Below are 14,759 nucleotides of genomic sequence, written 5' to 3'. Positions count from 1 at the left end.
TTAAAATGAGTTAAACTGTATATGTATTTTATATCTACAAATATGTTGGGTAGAACATGGGTAGATGGGATAGTTGGTGTGTGGTAAAAGATAAGTTAGATAATGAGATCAAGAGGTTAGTTTTAGATCCGGAAGTATGGATCAGGTAAAGATATAAACTTTTTATTAGTCTGGGAGTATTGATTAAGACTAAGTTAATTGTCCCTATTCTGGGAGAATGGGTTGGGCACAGTAGTATGGATCATATCAGGATTTAGGTATAGTTAATTGTCTCTATTTCTGGAGTATGGATTAGGCACAATTATTGATCCGGGAGTATGGATCAGATCAGGAGATTAGTTTTAGATCCGGGAGTATGGATCAGGTGAAGAGAATAATTTTAGATCCATGAGTAGGGATCAAGTAAAGAGGAAGGTTTTAGATACGAGAGTTTAGATTGTGTCGTTGTGAGGATCAATGGGGTAGGATAAAAGTTGTTTTGTATGGTGAAATTGTTTAAGTTTGTGAGTTCTAATATATATACTTATATCATATAACATTGTGGGTTGAAAAACCTATATGCTCACCAGGCTTCCAAGCCTTACCCACTCAGTTTTTTTTGTATTACAGATAATGACACAAGAGTATAAGTCAGATGACTTGACGATAGATTTTGGATTATAGACCAGTAGTTATAAATAACTGTTGTAAGGTCTGTATTGTACTGTTTATGCTTTTGGTCTGTATCGGAACATGACATCCCGAGACTTTGTTATTTAATGAAAATACAGTCTCTTTGAGAAATTTTTTGATAAATTTTTATCATATTTTGTTTTGGGAACAAATTCCGCAACTGCTTTCTCTAAAAGATTACTCTGATTTTAAAAACAAAGCATAAACAAATCGGTTTTTTCTAGCCATGAAATTGGGGATGTCACAACGAATGTTTCATTCGGGAGGTTGGGAGCTATATGTGGCGGGACATCGGTTTTGACAAGGACACATGAATAGACGTTTCTGAAGCCGAAAGGGTTGGCGTGTTCCAGTATCTTTCGGTAAATTATTTATAACATTAAATATTTAATATTGTTTAATTTTGATTTATTTTTAATTTCTCTTTTTTTTGTAGAGATGGTTTGATTTTGGATCGATTATAAATGGTCCCATGGCTCCAACTTATTGAGCATCACTGAACAATCGAATATGCTTGCGGTATAGAGGCCGCAAAAATATTGCAAAAAATCGTCTGACTGGTTTTGCAGGGGTTTGTAGAGGGAGCAAGGGCTCAAGCCCTACGGGTATGGATCTACAACGTTGTAATGCTACTATTGACCACTTCTTAACAGAAAAGCATCAAAACGATCCACTGGAAATAAAGAATGTCGGAAGAAGCAAGTAGTTAAGAATCGTGAAGGGACATGCAGCTACGGTAGTGTTTGTTTCAAGAAAATAAGTTACAATAATGTTTATTCAGTTATAACATATTTTTTAATGTTTGTTCAAGTATAACATATTTTATAATGTTAAACATAATTTGAATAGACTTGAAGTATTTCATCGTGCACATGTGAAAAAAAAAAAGAGGAATTTGTTGATCCTTTGGTTGAAGAGCAATATGTAAGTTATTATTACTTAAAAATGAAGTATATTATTGGCTTTTCTATGTGTGTGTGTGTGTGTGTGTGTTAGTTTTAACGTATATTAACAATCTTTGTGAAATACAGAATGCCTTAGTTGCTGAGGTTGCTCTACAGACTTATCACAAAGCCGACTCTGGTGGTGATCCAGACGTCATTGATTTGATTACAATATTTATGAAGGTGTTGGGTAATGAAGGGGGCATGTGAGAGGCATTGGGCCTATATCTTCTTCAGTTGCAGGTACAAGTGCTCCATCCTAATGGTAGTCACAGTCACAAGCACCACAACCAACACAGGTACTTGTTAAATTCTTAAAGAATTTTTTTAGGTTTTTTATATTGTTAAGAACTTGATGTATTTGTAGTAATTTTTGGTAGCTCGGTAGTTTGTTAAATTGTTAAAGACTTAATTGATGGGGAAGACGAAGACACATAGTAGGATGTTGATGTGAATGCTTTTCTTCAAAACTCGGCATTTGTGATGGTCATTGGAAACATTATCCGCTCGTTTAAAAACCAAGTCAACAACGACGAAAACAATGATGAGGAAGACAGACACATAGTATTTCTTGTTTTATGTTATGGGTGATGTTATTTTGGATTTATTAGATAGTTTATGGATGATATAGTAGATGTTTATTTGGGATTTATTAGATAGTTTATGTAATATGGTATATTTGATGTTTTATGTAATGCGGTATGTATTTATTTATGTATTTTTATCAAATCTGCATTTTATAATATATATATATATATATATATATATATATATATATATATATATATAACTATTATCATAAAAAAATATGTTTTTTCTCAAAAAAAGAAAAAAGACATTAGCAACGACACCTTTAGGGACGACGTGGACCAATTGCGACGACCCATAACTCCGGGAAGCTTTGCTAGAAAAACTCCGGCCGGTGGCCGGAATGTCAATAGAGACAACATCAATAGCGACGACAAATGAGTATATAGGCCCGCTTGTGTTGATATTTGAGAGCAAGTTTGAGTATGCACACCCACTGCTCGATGAAATGCTAGAACCATGTTTCTAAATTTTGATTCCAAAACAGCTATTCATGTTTTCTCTAAATTATCTGACTATGAATAGATATCCATTAAGAATCATACTTGAAGGCTATTGGGTCTTTGTGTCTCGCTTCTTTAGAGAAACAAAGGTATTAAATGCTATTGCACATGGGTGGCAAGTTATTTGCTATTGCACATGATATCCAGACAAAAATGAAAGTGCTAATTGTTGTAGCAACACAGTTGAATGCCAATTGGGATTCAACTTTATTTGAAGTGGCAAAATTTGAGTCTACGAATGACTTATTGGTGAGTTGCAATTTTGCTTTTAAGCTATGTTTTAGAAGTGTTTAATGAAACTTGAATCTTTTGTTTAGAATGGACCTGTGAACTTTTAGAAGGCGACTATGATGAATCTTGATTCTCCCAAGATCCAAACTTCAAATATGCAAAATGCGCAGAACCATATAGAAAAAGATGAATGTACGTTATGATTTCTCTAAGCATAATTGAAGATACACACTAGGCAGTCACAATATTGTCTCCTCTTATACAAACCCTTCGGTTATACATATTTATTACAACAATAATCTTTTAATACCACGATAACGTTAATATGTTATTGGGTTCATTGATTAGATGCTACTTTTTTTTTAATTAGGAATTGCAACTATTACTCCAACCATTGACTGATGGTTAATATTCATAGATATAAAAACGCTAAAAAATAGATTCATACAAAAATCATGAAAATGAATCGATTTTTTAATTTATGAAAATATTTTCCTGAATATAAAAAATAAAAGTCTTTATGCCTTCTTAAACATAATCTTAAGAGGCACTTCACTAATAGCCAAACGTCTACTTCCATTTTTAGCAATTACAACACCAATATTTCCACAAACAGGCTTGCAAATGTCACATACAGTCGGGCAGACCACAAGTTTGTAATGATCCTCATACTTCTCTATCTTAAACCAGTTACTGATGGTTTCCTGACCAGGGTTTCCCGCCACTCCATGACTTGTTACGATTAGTTGTCCATCGTACTCCTCAAGCATCCATACATTCGACTGAATGCAGGTCGATGCAGCCGAGAATATAATGTTGAGATCTGTTGATTCCCGAATGACACCTTTCTTGGGGTTCACCGGTGTGAATGTTAAAGGCATGCCATTATTGACTTCTTGGTTGGCTTGGACAACGTCAAGTGGGCATGACTCATTTCTCGTGGAGGCTGGTATAAGGCCGCCACCCATTCCTCGGATCACAGGTAAGATATAGTACTTAGTACCAGAACGTACCAAGTTCCCATCAAGGTCTCGAAGTTGATTTGGAGATGGTTGTCCCATTGAAAGCGAGATTGTGGAGAACAGAAGTAGTAACAATGTTTTCATCTTGAGCATGTAGTTATTTTTCTAAAGACTTATAGATCAATTTAAGGTGTGGTTTAAGTTTCATAGAGATAACATGTATTTATAATGGGGACCATTGGTATGAATTTGGGAATGGTTGCAGACTACACGTAACTGTTTGTACAAGTCAAACAATCCTATCTCATTAAGGTTAGGCGTTGACGTTACAAATATATTAAATGCAATTTAACAAGGTAACAGCCAATTAGGTTGTATAGCATGCAATTTGGTCATAACCGGATGACAAAATTTCAAATATATTAAATGCAATTTAACAAGGTAACAGCCAATTAGGTTGTATAGCATGCAATTTGGTCATAACCGGATGACAAAATTTCAAAAATGGTCCCTGTGGTTTCTAAAAAGTAACCCGTTTAGAATATTTTTGTTTGGCGTTACACAGCTGACCCTTGTGGTTTCAAAATCAAGCACGGTTTGTCATTTTGGCTAACTTTGTTAAAGAAAAAGAGGTTAAGTATTTATGAAATAACTTACCTACCCTTATCCATTTCTTTTATTTTTTATTTAGAAACTTGAAGGAACATTTATGTAAATGAGATAAAACTAAAATAAAATGCTAAGAGCACTCACATTGGTGCTTTATTTCATCTTGTAAATCCAACTGAGTATATATTGAAAGTCACCTCAGCCTTCTTCTTTCAATTGTTGAAAGGCTTGCAAAGGCTTTAGGTAGGCCATATCATTATTATTGTATATTATATGGATGTGTTGTAATTCTTTTAAAGGGCACATATATCATACTTTATATACTATAGGGATTCATATATAATATTTATTTTGAGTGATAGCAAGAAATATATGTTACGATTATTTTTTATATATGCTATTTATTTTGACATGCAACAATATGTATATATATATATATATATATATATATATATATATATATATATATATATATATATAGCATATCATTTTAATTTTAATTATAATTATTATTTAACAAATATTAGTAAATATTAATAGTATATATATATATATATATATATATATATATATATATATATATATAAAGTATTTACTTTTGAAATATGAATGTTATTGTACTAATGTATGTAGTCATTGCAAAGCTGATATGGCACAATTGAAAGATTAGTGACATTACACTGATGTGGATTGTTTAATATGTCCGCACCCCTATGTTCACAATGTATTACCATCTTCATCTTCCCAATTCTCTGTCATCGCCGACATCCCTACCTTTTGTGTCAAAGGTCACCGTCGTCGATAGCATTCCTCCTTCGACATTTCATAACAGTATATATGTCCCTACATACGAAAAACACTATAAATTTTAACACCTTCTTCCCATGTTTTGTAAAACCGTGGGGTGAGATGGTGGAGGTGACAGACTTACCCTCTTCTTCCCATGTTCTGAAAACCTGCAAGCCTTTGAACCTATAACATATCATTGGCAAGATGGACGGAAATTGATTCCAAATTAGAAAAATTGAAGCTTTGAATGTTACCCGTGCAGGACATGCTACACCGTATTCCGCCCAAATTGAAGTTTCATATATAACCTACTGTACCTCCTCTATAGCGGTCGCCATGGATGGACTTGGAGCCACAAAAACAAAGGTTAAGGAACAAAAGTCTCTTCATCGAAACCATAGTTGAAACTCTGAAGACGATTCATCAAAATCACCTATGCTTGCTTCCAGTTTTGGATCCAGATGACCTTATTTCGATGATCAAATATAGAATTAATTAAAGTTTTGGTCCTTATGGTTTGATCAGTTTAAGTCCGACCTTTGAAAAATCGACAAGATGCATCATGTAGTTTAAAGAAATTGCATTGTACATCCTTAGTCCATTTAAAAACACCATTTTGCCGTTACTTTTATATTTTTGTCTTTTCTTTTATCATTATATATATATATATATATATATATATATATATATAGAGGTTTAGGTTCTATATAAACCCTAAAAAACCTTAAAATCATTAAAAAAAATACATAAAAAAATATTTAGTGATCACAAATCTTTTTTTTTTACTTTATTGCCACACCCCCAAATCGAGAGTCCACGCCTTTGATTTTATCATTACTCTGATGTTGTTTACAAACTTTTTTTTTATATTTGGATACCATTTAATGAATGAATGAGTTTGGGTGGTTATTAAATAGAAAAAAAATTACTTGGGATTTTGAGATGTTACAAGTTGGTATAAGAGCATTGGTTTGAGGGATTCGGACAGACTCTTAGGTGTGTTTAAACTCAAACTAAGGAATTTGTAACCTATTTGAAAAAAATGAATTTTCTAAAAAGTATTTTTTTTTATGAAAGGGGCATGATGTGTGCAATCAGCCGCGCTCAAGTAAGTGATTCCCAGAATATCCATACATGTTATGTTATATGTACTATAAAATGTTTGCAATTTAGAAGTTAGCATAAGGATATGTTGAGGATTGAATGATAGAATGCCTATTAGATGTATGTTGATGTTTTGTGCTCTATACAGTTTTACTACTCGAATGTTGATTGCTTTGTGCTTTGTAGGGTTCATATTAGTGTGGGTTAACTATTAAATGAATATGTTAAATTACATGTTACAAGGGTTAAATAATTTTACAATAATTGATTCGGACCTATTGCGTAGCTCGTGTTTGAGTCCACCCGTTGTAGGGTTGGATCTATTAGCCAAACGATTATTTAGGCCTTGTTGCATGTAATTGTATTCACAAGGTAGTTAGCTGACATTAGTAGGGATCTTTCAGCAGTTGATGGCAAGTTAAGGTGGGAACCCTGGGAGAACCTAAGAAAGAACATTAGTTTCATTTCTGAAATAAAACTATGAAAAGATCAATTTTAATATCTTTGAAGTTATATTATGGGCAAAGGTGTTTATGCACCAATAGTAGAGCTTTGTATGTTTTTTAAACAACTTTGTTCAAGAACACTATCAATGAAGAATATGAACGAAGCGAATACAACCATTATTAAAATATTGTGCAAATTAGAAGTGATCTATCATCCTGTGTTTTTTTTTGACATTATGGTTCATTTAGTTTTGCATTTACCTGATGAAGCTATTTGTGGAGGCCCGGTATGTATGAGATGGATGTAACCCTTCGAAAGGTATATGAAAAAACTAAAAAACTATGTCAGAAACAAGGCGAGGCCAGAAGGTTCTATAGCTGAGACTCGATTTAATCGCCTCGAAAGAAATGAGGATGTTGTCATAGAAGAAACAAAGTTATGGGTGTTTCAGTCTAAGTGTCCACCGGCTACCGCAACGAAAATGAAAATTCTCAGTCTAATGGAGAGAAAACGTCTACATTGGTTTGTGCTTGATAGTTATGAGGAAGTCAGAAAGTATATTGCATAAGTGTTCTTATCTTTTAATTCATTGTCTATTTTTAATTTCTCCTTTTTTCCATATATATATATATATATATATATATATATATATATATATATATATATATATATATATATATATATATATATATATATAGACTTAAGTTCAAATGAGAACACTTTTTAATGTGAGAATGTGAGAACACTACTTTATGTTACTATTCTACTATGAATTTTGTATATACAACGATATGACATTATTCATCAACAAATATACGAACAATCACACATTAATATTCACATTAAAATTTTGTATGTACACCTTTATGACATTATTCATCACCAAATATATGAACAATTACATATTTAACATTCACATTAGAAGTTACTAAATTAGTACACATATATATAAATTTTATAGTAGAATAGCAATATAAAATTGAATATATTCATATTATAATTACTACAATACCATACATATTAAATTCATAGTAGAATAATAAGATAAAGTAGTGTTCTCACGTTCTCACATTAAATAGTGTTCTCATTTGAACTTAACCCTATATATATATATATATATATATATATATATATATATCATTAATGTAGCGAATTCAAATCATTACATCCTGAAAGTGATGAAAAAACCTAATTCCCTAAATGGTTCCTTCATAAGGTCTATGATATGCAAAAACAAAAATCTTTAGAGTTTAACAAGGAGTTATCGGCTCTTTCAATCAGTGCGCATGCGAATGCCTTTACTTACACTGTTTGCATAGTGAATGGTGTTAGGTTTATGACACTTATGTGTGACGCCCAACGATCAACACAAAACTCGGGGGTTCTAACTGAGGGAGAGAATAAGCAGATATATTATGGTCAGCTAGAAGAAATTATCGAGTTGCATTATCTTTATAACTATTCCACCGTACTTTTTCGTTGCAAGTGGTTCGATACTGTAGGAGTTAAATATGATAATAATTTCACCAGTATTGACCCACAATGTGAATTGAGCAGCGAAGATCAACTCATATTTGCTACGTAGGCCACACAAGTATTTTATATCCAAGAACCTTCTCGAAGTGACGAAAATGACAACCAACAGTGGGTTGTTGAAAATGTTAATCATAGAAGAATTTGGGATCTACCAATGAACGATGTCGACCATGATCCCATTGAAAATGTCGACAATGATCCAACTAATGTCATTCTTAGTAATGATTCTTTGAATTTCACTATCTCAATCGACTTTAGCCGGTATTTTCAAAATTCTCAGTTTGTTGAAGATGATATTGAAGTTGACCCACCAATGAGTATCATCAATAATGTGTCTGATTGCGAGACTGATTATGATGAGGAAGATTCTGATTATGATAGTGATGTGTCAGCAGAAACTGAAGTGTTTGAGGGCAAGAATGATTAAAAAAATCCTTACATTTGACTAGTAAAATAAAGTTTGTATTTGTTGTAAGAGAAATTAAATATCCTCCTAATTTTTGTTCCTACTATCTTACTACCTATTTTAGATGGTGACAAGTGTCATTAAATTTAAAATAAATTCAATTGAAATGTTAAATTTGTATATTTGTGGTCATCTTAAATAGGTAGAAAGAAAAATAGGAACAAAAGGTAGGAGGATATTTAATTTCTCATGTTGTAATCATATCATATTATATTTGTGTATATATATATATATATATATATATATATATATATATATATATATTCATATCGTGTTATAATTTTTTAGGATGTCATTTTTTTTTGGATTGCATTGCTCCATTTCATTGCTGCTGTGATGGGCCATGGAAGTGATGGTGGTGACAAGCCACTACATCCGTTCGGTGGAGGTTTTGGTGATCACTAGAACGATGGTAATTAAGATTTATTTTAATTCATTGTATTTCATATTGTATCTATATAAAAAATTACTTTGACTAATATTTTTTATGCAACGGTGCCTCCGAAACGAAGAGGCATGGCAGTAAATAAAAAAATGTACAAACTATTTGCAGCTAATGGCAACTGCCCTCTTAAGATAATATTCGGAATAAATACTCACATGCCAATTGGGGAGGTATACGAATGTAACGCCCGTAGATCCGGGCTAGTCAATTTAGAGACGACAAGCGTCAAAAATGACTTTTTGATGGAAGATTATTTAGAAGGAGTAATCTTAACTAAGTTGTAGTATATGTTACACAGATTCCGTACATATAAAGAACGCTGAAATCCGAGTTATAACGAAGAAGTTATGACCTATCGAAGTTTCGCGACAGAACCGGCACGACACAGCGCGACGTAAATAGTGAATTTACAATAGAGCGACATTTAGCCTTAGTGATCTAAACGAAAATTGTAGAATATGTTAAACCGAGAGCGTGCATAAAAAGAACGTCTAAATCTGACTTCGTATGAGGAAGTTATGATTTTTCTAAGTTTCGACTTAGCCGTATACAGCCCAAATCTCGAAATTGAGATCAAGTGATATTTGGCCAAAACAATCTAAATGAGAATCGAAGATCTCGTCGTTAGTAGTCCAACGGTAAAAAGACAGATGAAAACAAACATCGGATGAAGAAGTTATAAAATTCTAACGGAGTTTTTCTGTCCCGGCATACTAAAAATAATATAATAAAAATAAAGTCAAAATTAGCCGACAGAGTCTAAACGAAAGGTGTAGGCTTAGTCTCACCTACGCGTGGATATATAGAACGTCTAAAACGGAGATCGTATGTGAAAGTTATGAATTTCTGAAGTTCAAGGCACGCGCCCCAAAGCAGGAACGCCTCGCATTCGGAAGGGGTACGCCCCTCGTTCATTGCTAGGCCTCAGATCAGCCATGTCGCTGCTGACTCAGAAGTCTTATCGGATAGGACTGGAACCCGCTCCTACGTGCCGCATTCGTAGGTTCAGCCTCCCCACTGTATCATCCTGACACCCGAAGCGAGTCCCAAAGCCCCGAAGATCCCGAGAAGAAAAAAGTTTCGAGCTCTGCCCGCGTGAGGTCCAGTTTCTTCTAACACATAGACATGTAGTATTTGCTATGAAATACGTGCTATGTGTTTATATATTGTTGTTTATTTAATATGAGTGTGGAATGGATGTTTTATATAGTTTAAAATGAGTTAAACTGTATATGTATTTTATATCTACAAATATGTTGGGTAGAACATGGGTAGATGGGATAGTTGGTGTGTGGTAAAAGATAAGTTAGATAATGAGATCAAGAGGTTAGTTTTAGATCCGGAAGTATGGATCAGGTAAAGATATAAACTTTTTATTAGTCTGGGAGTATTGATTAAGACTAAGTTAATTGTCCCTATTCTGGGAGAATGGGTTGGGCACAGTAGTATGGATCATATCAGGATTTAGGTATAGTTAATTGTCTCTATTTCTGGAGTATGGATTAGGCACAATTATTGATCCGGGAGTATGGATCAGATCAGGAGATTAGTTTTAGATCCGGGAGTATGGATCAGGTGAAGAGAATAATTTTAGATCCATGAGTAGGGATCAAGTAAAGAGGAAGGTTTTAGATACGAGAGTTTAGATTGTGTCGTTGTGAGGATCAATGGGGTAGGATAAAAGTTGTTTTGTATGGTGAAATTGTTTAAGTTTGTGAGTTCTAATATATATACTTATATCATATAACATTGTGGGTTGAAAAACCTATATGCTCACCAGGCTTCCAAGCCTTACCCACTCAGTTTTTTTTGTATTACAGATAATGACACAAGAGTATAAGTCAGATGACTTGACGATAGATTTTGGATTATAGACCAGTAGTTATAAATAACTGTTGTAAGGTCTGTATTGTACTGTTTATGCTTTTGGTCTGTATCGGAACATGACATCCCGAGACTTTGTTATTTAATGAAAATACAGTCTCTTTGAGAAATTTTTTGATAAATTTTTATCATATTTTGTTTTGGGAACAAATTCCGCAACTGCTTTCTCTAAAAGATTACTCTGATTTTAAAAACAAAGCATAAACAAATCGGTTTTTTCTAGCCATGAAATTGGGGATGTCACAACGAATGTTTCATTCGGGAGGTTGGGAGCTATATGTGGCGGGACATCGGTTTTGACAAGGACACATGAATAGACGTTTCTGAAGCCGAAAGGGTTGGCGTGTTCCAGTATCTTTCGGTAAATTATTTATAACATTAAATATTTAATATTGTTTAATTTTGATTTATTTTTAATTTCTCTTTTTTTTGTAGAGATGGTTTGATTTTGGATCGATTATAAATGGTCCCATGGCTCCAACTTATTGAGCATCACTGAACAATCGAATATGCTTGCGGTATAGAGGCCGCAAAAATATTGCAAAAAATCGTCTGACTGGTTTTGCAGGGGTTTGTAGAGGGAGCAAGGGCTCAAGCCCTACGGGTATGGATCTACAACGTTGTAATGCTACTATTGACCACTTCTTAACAGAAAAGCATCAAAACGATCCACTGGAAATAAAGAATGTCGGAAGAAGCAAGTAGTTAAGAATCGTGAAGGGACATGCAGCTACGGTAGTGTTTGTTTCAAGAAAATAAGTTACAATAATGTTTATTCAGTTATAACATATTTTTTAATGTTTGTTCAAGTATAACATATTTTATAATGTTAAACATAATTTGAATAGACTTGAAGTATTTCATCGTGCACATGTGAAAAAAAAAAAGAGGAATTTGTTGATCCTTTGGTTGAAGAGCAATATGTAAGTTATTATTACTTAAAAATGAAGTATATTATTGGCTTTTCTATGTGTGTGTGTGTGTGTTAGTTTTAACGTATATTAACAATCTTTGTGAAATACAGAATGCCTTAGTTGCTGAGGTTGCTCTACAGACTTATCACAAAGCCGACTCTGGTGGTGATCCAGACGTCATTGATTTGATTACAATATTTATGAAGGTGTTGGGTAATGAAGGGGGCATGTGAGAGGCATTGGGCCTATATCTTCTTCAGTTGCAGGTACAAGTGCTCCATCCTAATGGTAGTCACAGTCACAAGCACCACAACCAACACAGGTACTTGTTAAATTCTTAAAGAATTTTTTTAGGTTTTTTATATTGTTAAGAACTTGATGTATTTGTAGTAATTTTTGGTAGCTCGGTAGTTTGTTAAATTGTTAAAGACTTAATTGATGGGGAAGACGAAGACACATAGTAGGATGTTGATGTGAATGCTTTTCTTCAAAACTCGGCATTTGTGATGGTCATTGGAAACATTATCCGCTCGTTTAAAAACCAAGTCAACAACGACGAAAACAATGATGAGGAAGACAGACACATAGTATTTCTTGTTTTATGTTATGGGTGATGTTATTTTGGATTTATTAGATAGTTTATGGATGATATAGTAGATGTTTATTTGGGATTTATTAGATAGTTTATGTAATATGGTATATTTGATGTTTTATGTAATGCGGTATGTATTTATTTATGTATTTTTATCAAATCTGCATTTTATAATATATATATATATATATATATATATATATATATATATATATAAACTATTATCATAAAAAAATATGTTTTTTCTCAAAAAAAGAAAAAAGACATTAGCAACGACACCTTTAGGGACGACGTGGACCAATTGCGACGACCCATAACTCCGGGAAGCTTTGCTAGAAAAACTCCGGCCGGTGGCCGGAATGTCAATAGAGACAACATCAATAGCGACGACAAATGAGTATATAGGCCCGCTTGTGTTGATATTTGAGAGCAAGTTTGAGTATGCACACCCACTGCTCGATGAAATGCTAGAACCATGTTTCTAAATTTTGATTCCAAAACAGCTATTCATGTTTTCTCTAAATTATCTGACTATGAATAGATATCCATTAAGAATCATACTTGAAGGCTATTGGGTCTTTGTGTCTCGCTTCTTTAGAGAAACAAAGGTATTAAATGCTATTGCACATGGGTGGCAAGTTATTTGCTATTGCACATGATATCCAGACAAAAATGAAAGTGCTAATTGTTGTAGCAACACAGTTGAATGCCAATTGGGATTCAACTTTATTTGAAGTGGCAAAATTTGAGTCTACGAATGACTTATTGGTGAGTTGCAATTTTGCTTTTAAGCTATGTTTTAGAAGTGTTTAATGAAACTTGAATCTTTTGTTTAGAATGGACCTGTGAACTTTTAGAAGGCGACTATGATGAATCTTGATTCTCCCAAGATCCAAACTTCAAATATGCAAAATGCGCAGAACCATATAGAAAAAGATGAATGTACGTTATGATTTCTCTAAGCATAATTGAAGATACACACTAGGCAGTCACAATATTGTCTCCTCTTATACAAACCCTTCGGTTATACATATTTATTACAACAATAATCTTTTAATACCACGATAACGTTAATATGTTATTGGGTTCATTGATTAGATGCTACTTTTTTTTTAATTAGGAATTGCAACTATTACTCCAACCATTGACTGATGGTTAATATTCATAGATATAAAAACGCTAAAAAATAGATTCATACAAAAATCATGAAAATGAATCGATTTTTTAATTTATGAAAATATTTTCCTGAATATAAAAAATAAAAGTCTTTATGCCTTCTTAAACATAATCTTAAGAGGCACTTCACTAATAGCCAAACGTCTACTTCCATTTTTAGCAATTACAACACCAATATTTCCACAAACAGGCTTGCAAATGTCACATACAGTCGGGCAGACCACAAGTTTGTAATGATCCTCATACTTCTCTATCTTAAACCAGTTACTGATGGTTTCCTGACCAGGGTTTCCCGCCACTCCATGACTTGTTACGATTAGTTGTCCATCGTACTCCTCAAGCATCCATACATTCGACTGAATGCAGGTCGATGCAGCCGAGAATATAATGTTGAGATCTGTTGATTCCCGAATGACACCTTTCTTGGGGTTCACCGGTGTGAATGTTAAAGGCATGCCATTATTGACTTCTTGGTTGGCTTGGACAACGTCAAGTGGGCATGACTCATTTCTCGTGGAGGCTGGTATAAGGCCGCCACCCATTCCTCGGATCACAGGTAAGATATAGTACTTAGTACCAGAACGTACCAAGTTCCCATCAAGGTCTCGAAGTTGATTTGGAGATGGTTGTCCCATTGAAAGCGAGATTGTGGAGAACAGAAGTAGTAACAATGTTTTCATCTTGAGCATGTAGTTATTTTTCTAAAGACTTATAGATCAATTTAAGGTGTGGTTTAAGTTTCATAGAGATAACATGTATTTATAATGGGGACCATTGGTATGAATTTGGGAATGGTTGCAGACTGCACGTAACTGTTTGTACAAGTCAAACAATCCTATCTCATTAAGGTTAGGCGTTGACGTTACAAATATATTAAATGCAATTTAACAAGGTAAC

General features: G+C 33.5%; 2 protein-coding genes across 2 annotated transcripts; both read right to left on the bottom strand.

The window, feature by feature from the left end:
- Positions 1 to 3,394: 3,394 nt before the first annotated feature.
- LOC145090763 (miraculin-like) lies at positions 3,395 to 4,080 on the bottom strand. Its single transcript, XM_079028846.1, has one exon. It carries the CDS (start codon positions 4,051 to 4,053, stop codon positions 3,457 to 3,459), a length of 597 nt encoding a protein of 198 aa, XP_078884972.1. The 5' UTR covers positions 4,054 to 4,080; the 3' UTR covers positions 3,395 to 3,456.
- A 9,812-nt stretch (positions 4,081 to 13,892) lies between these two features.
- On the bottom strand, positions 13,893 to 14,578 carry LOC145090762 (miraculin-like). Its single transcript, XM_079028845.1, has one exon. It carries the CDS (start codon positions 14,549 to 14,551, stop codon positions 13,955 to 13,957), a length of 597 nt encoding a protein of 198 aa, XP_078884971.1. The 5' UTR covers positions 14,552 to 14,578; the 3' UTR covers positions 13,893 to 13,954.
- Positions 14,579 to 14,759: the final 181 nt, after the last annotated feature.

This window comes from Lactuca serriola, chromosome 2 (assembly GCF_051521515.1).
Source record: "Lactuca serriola cultivar US96UC23 chromosome 2, Lser_US96UC23_V15, whole genome shotgun sequence".
Lineage (NCBI taxonomy): Eukaryota > Viridiplantae > Streptophyta > Magnoliopsida > Asterales > Asteraceae > Lactuca > Lactuca serriola.
This window is presented reverse-complemented; position numbering and strand designations above follow the sequence as displayed.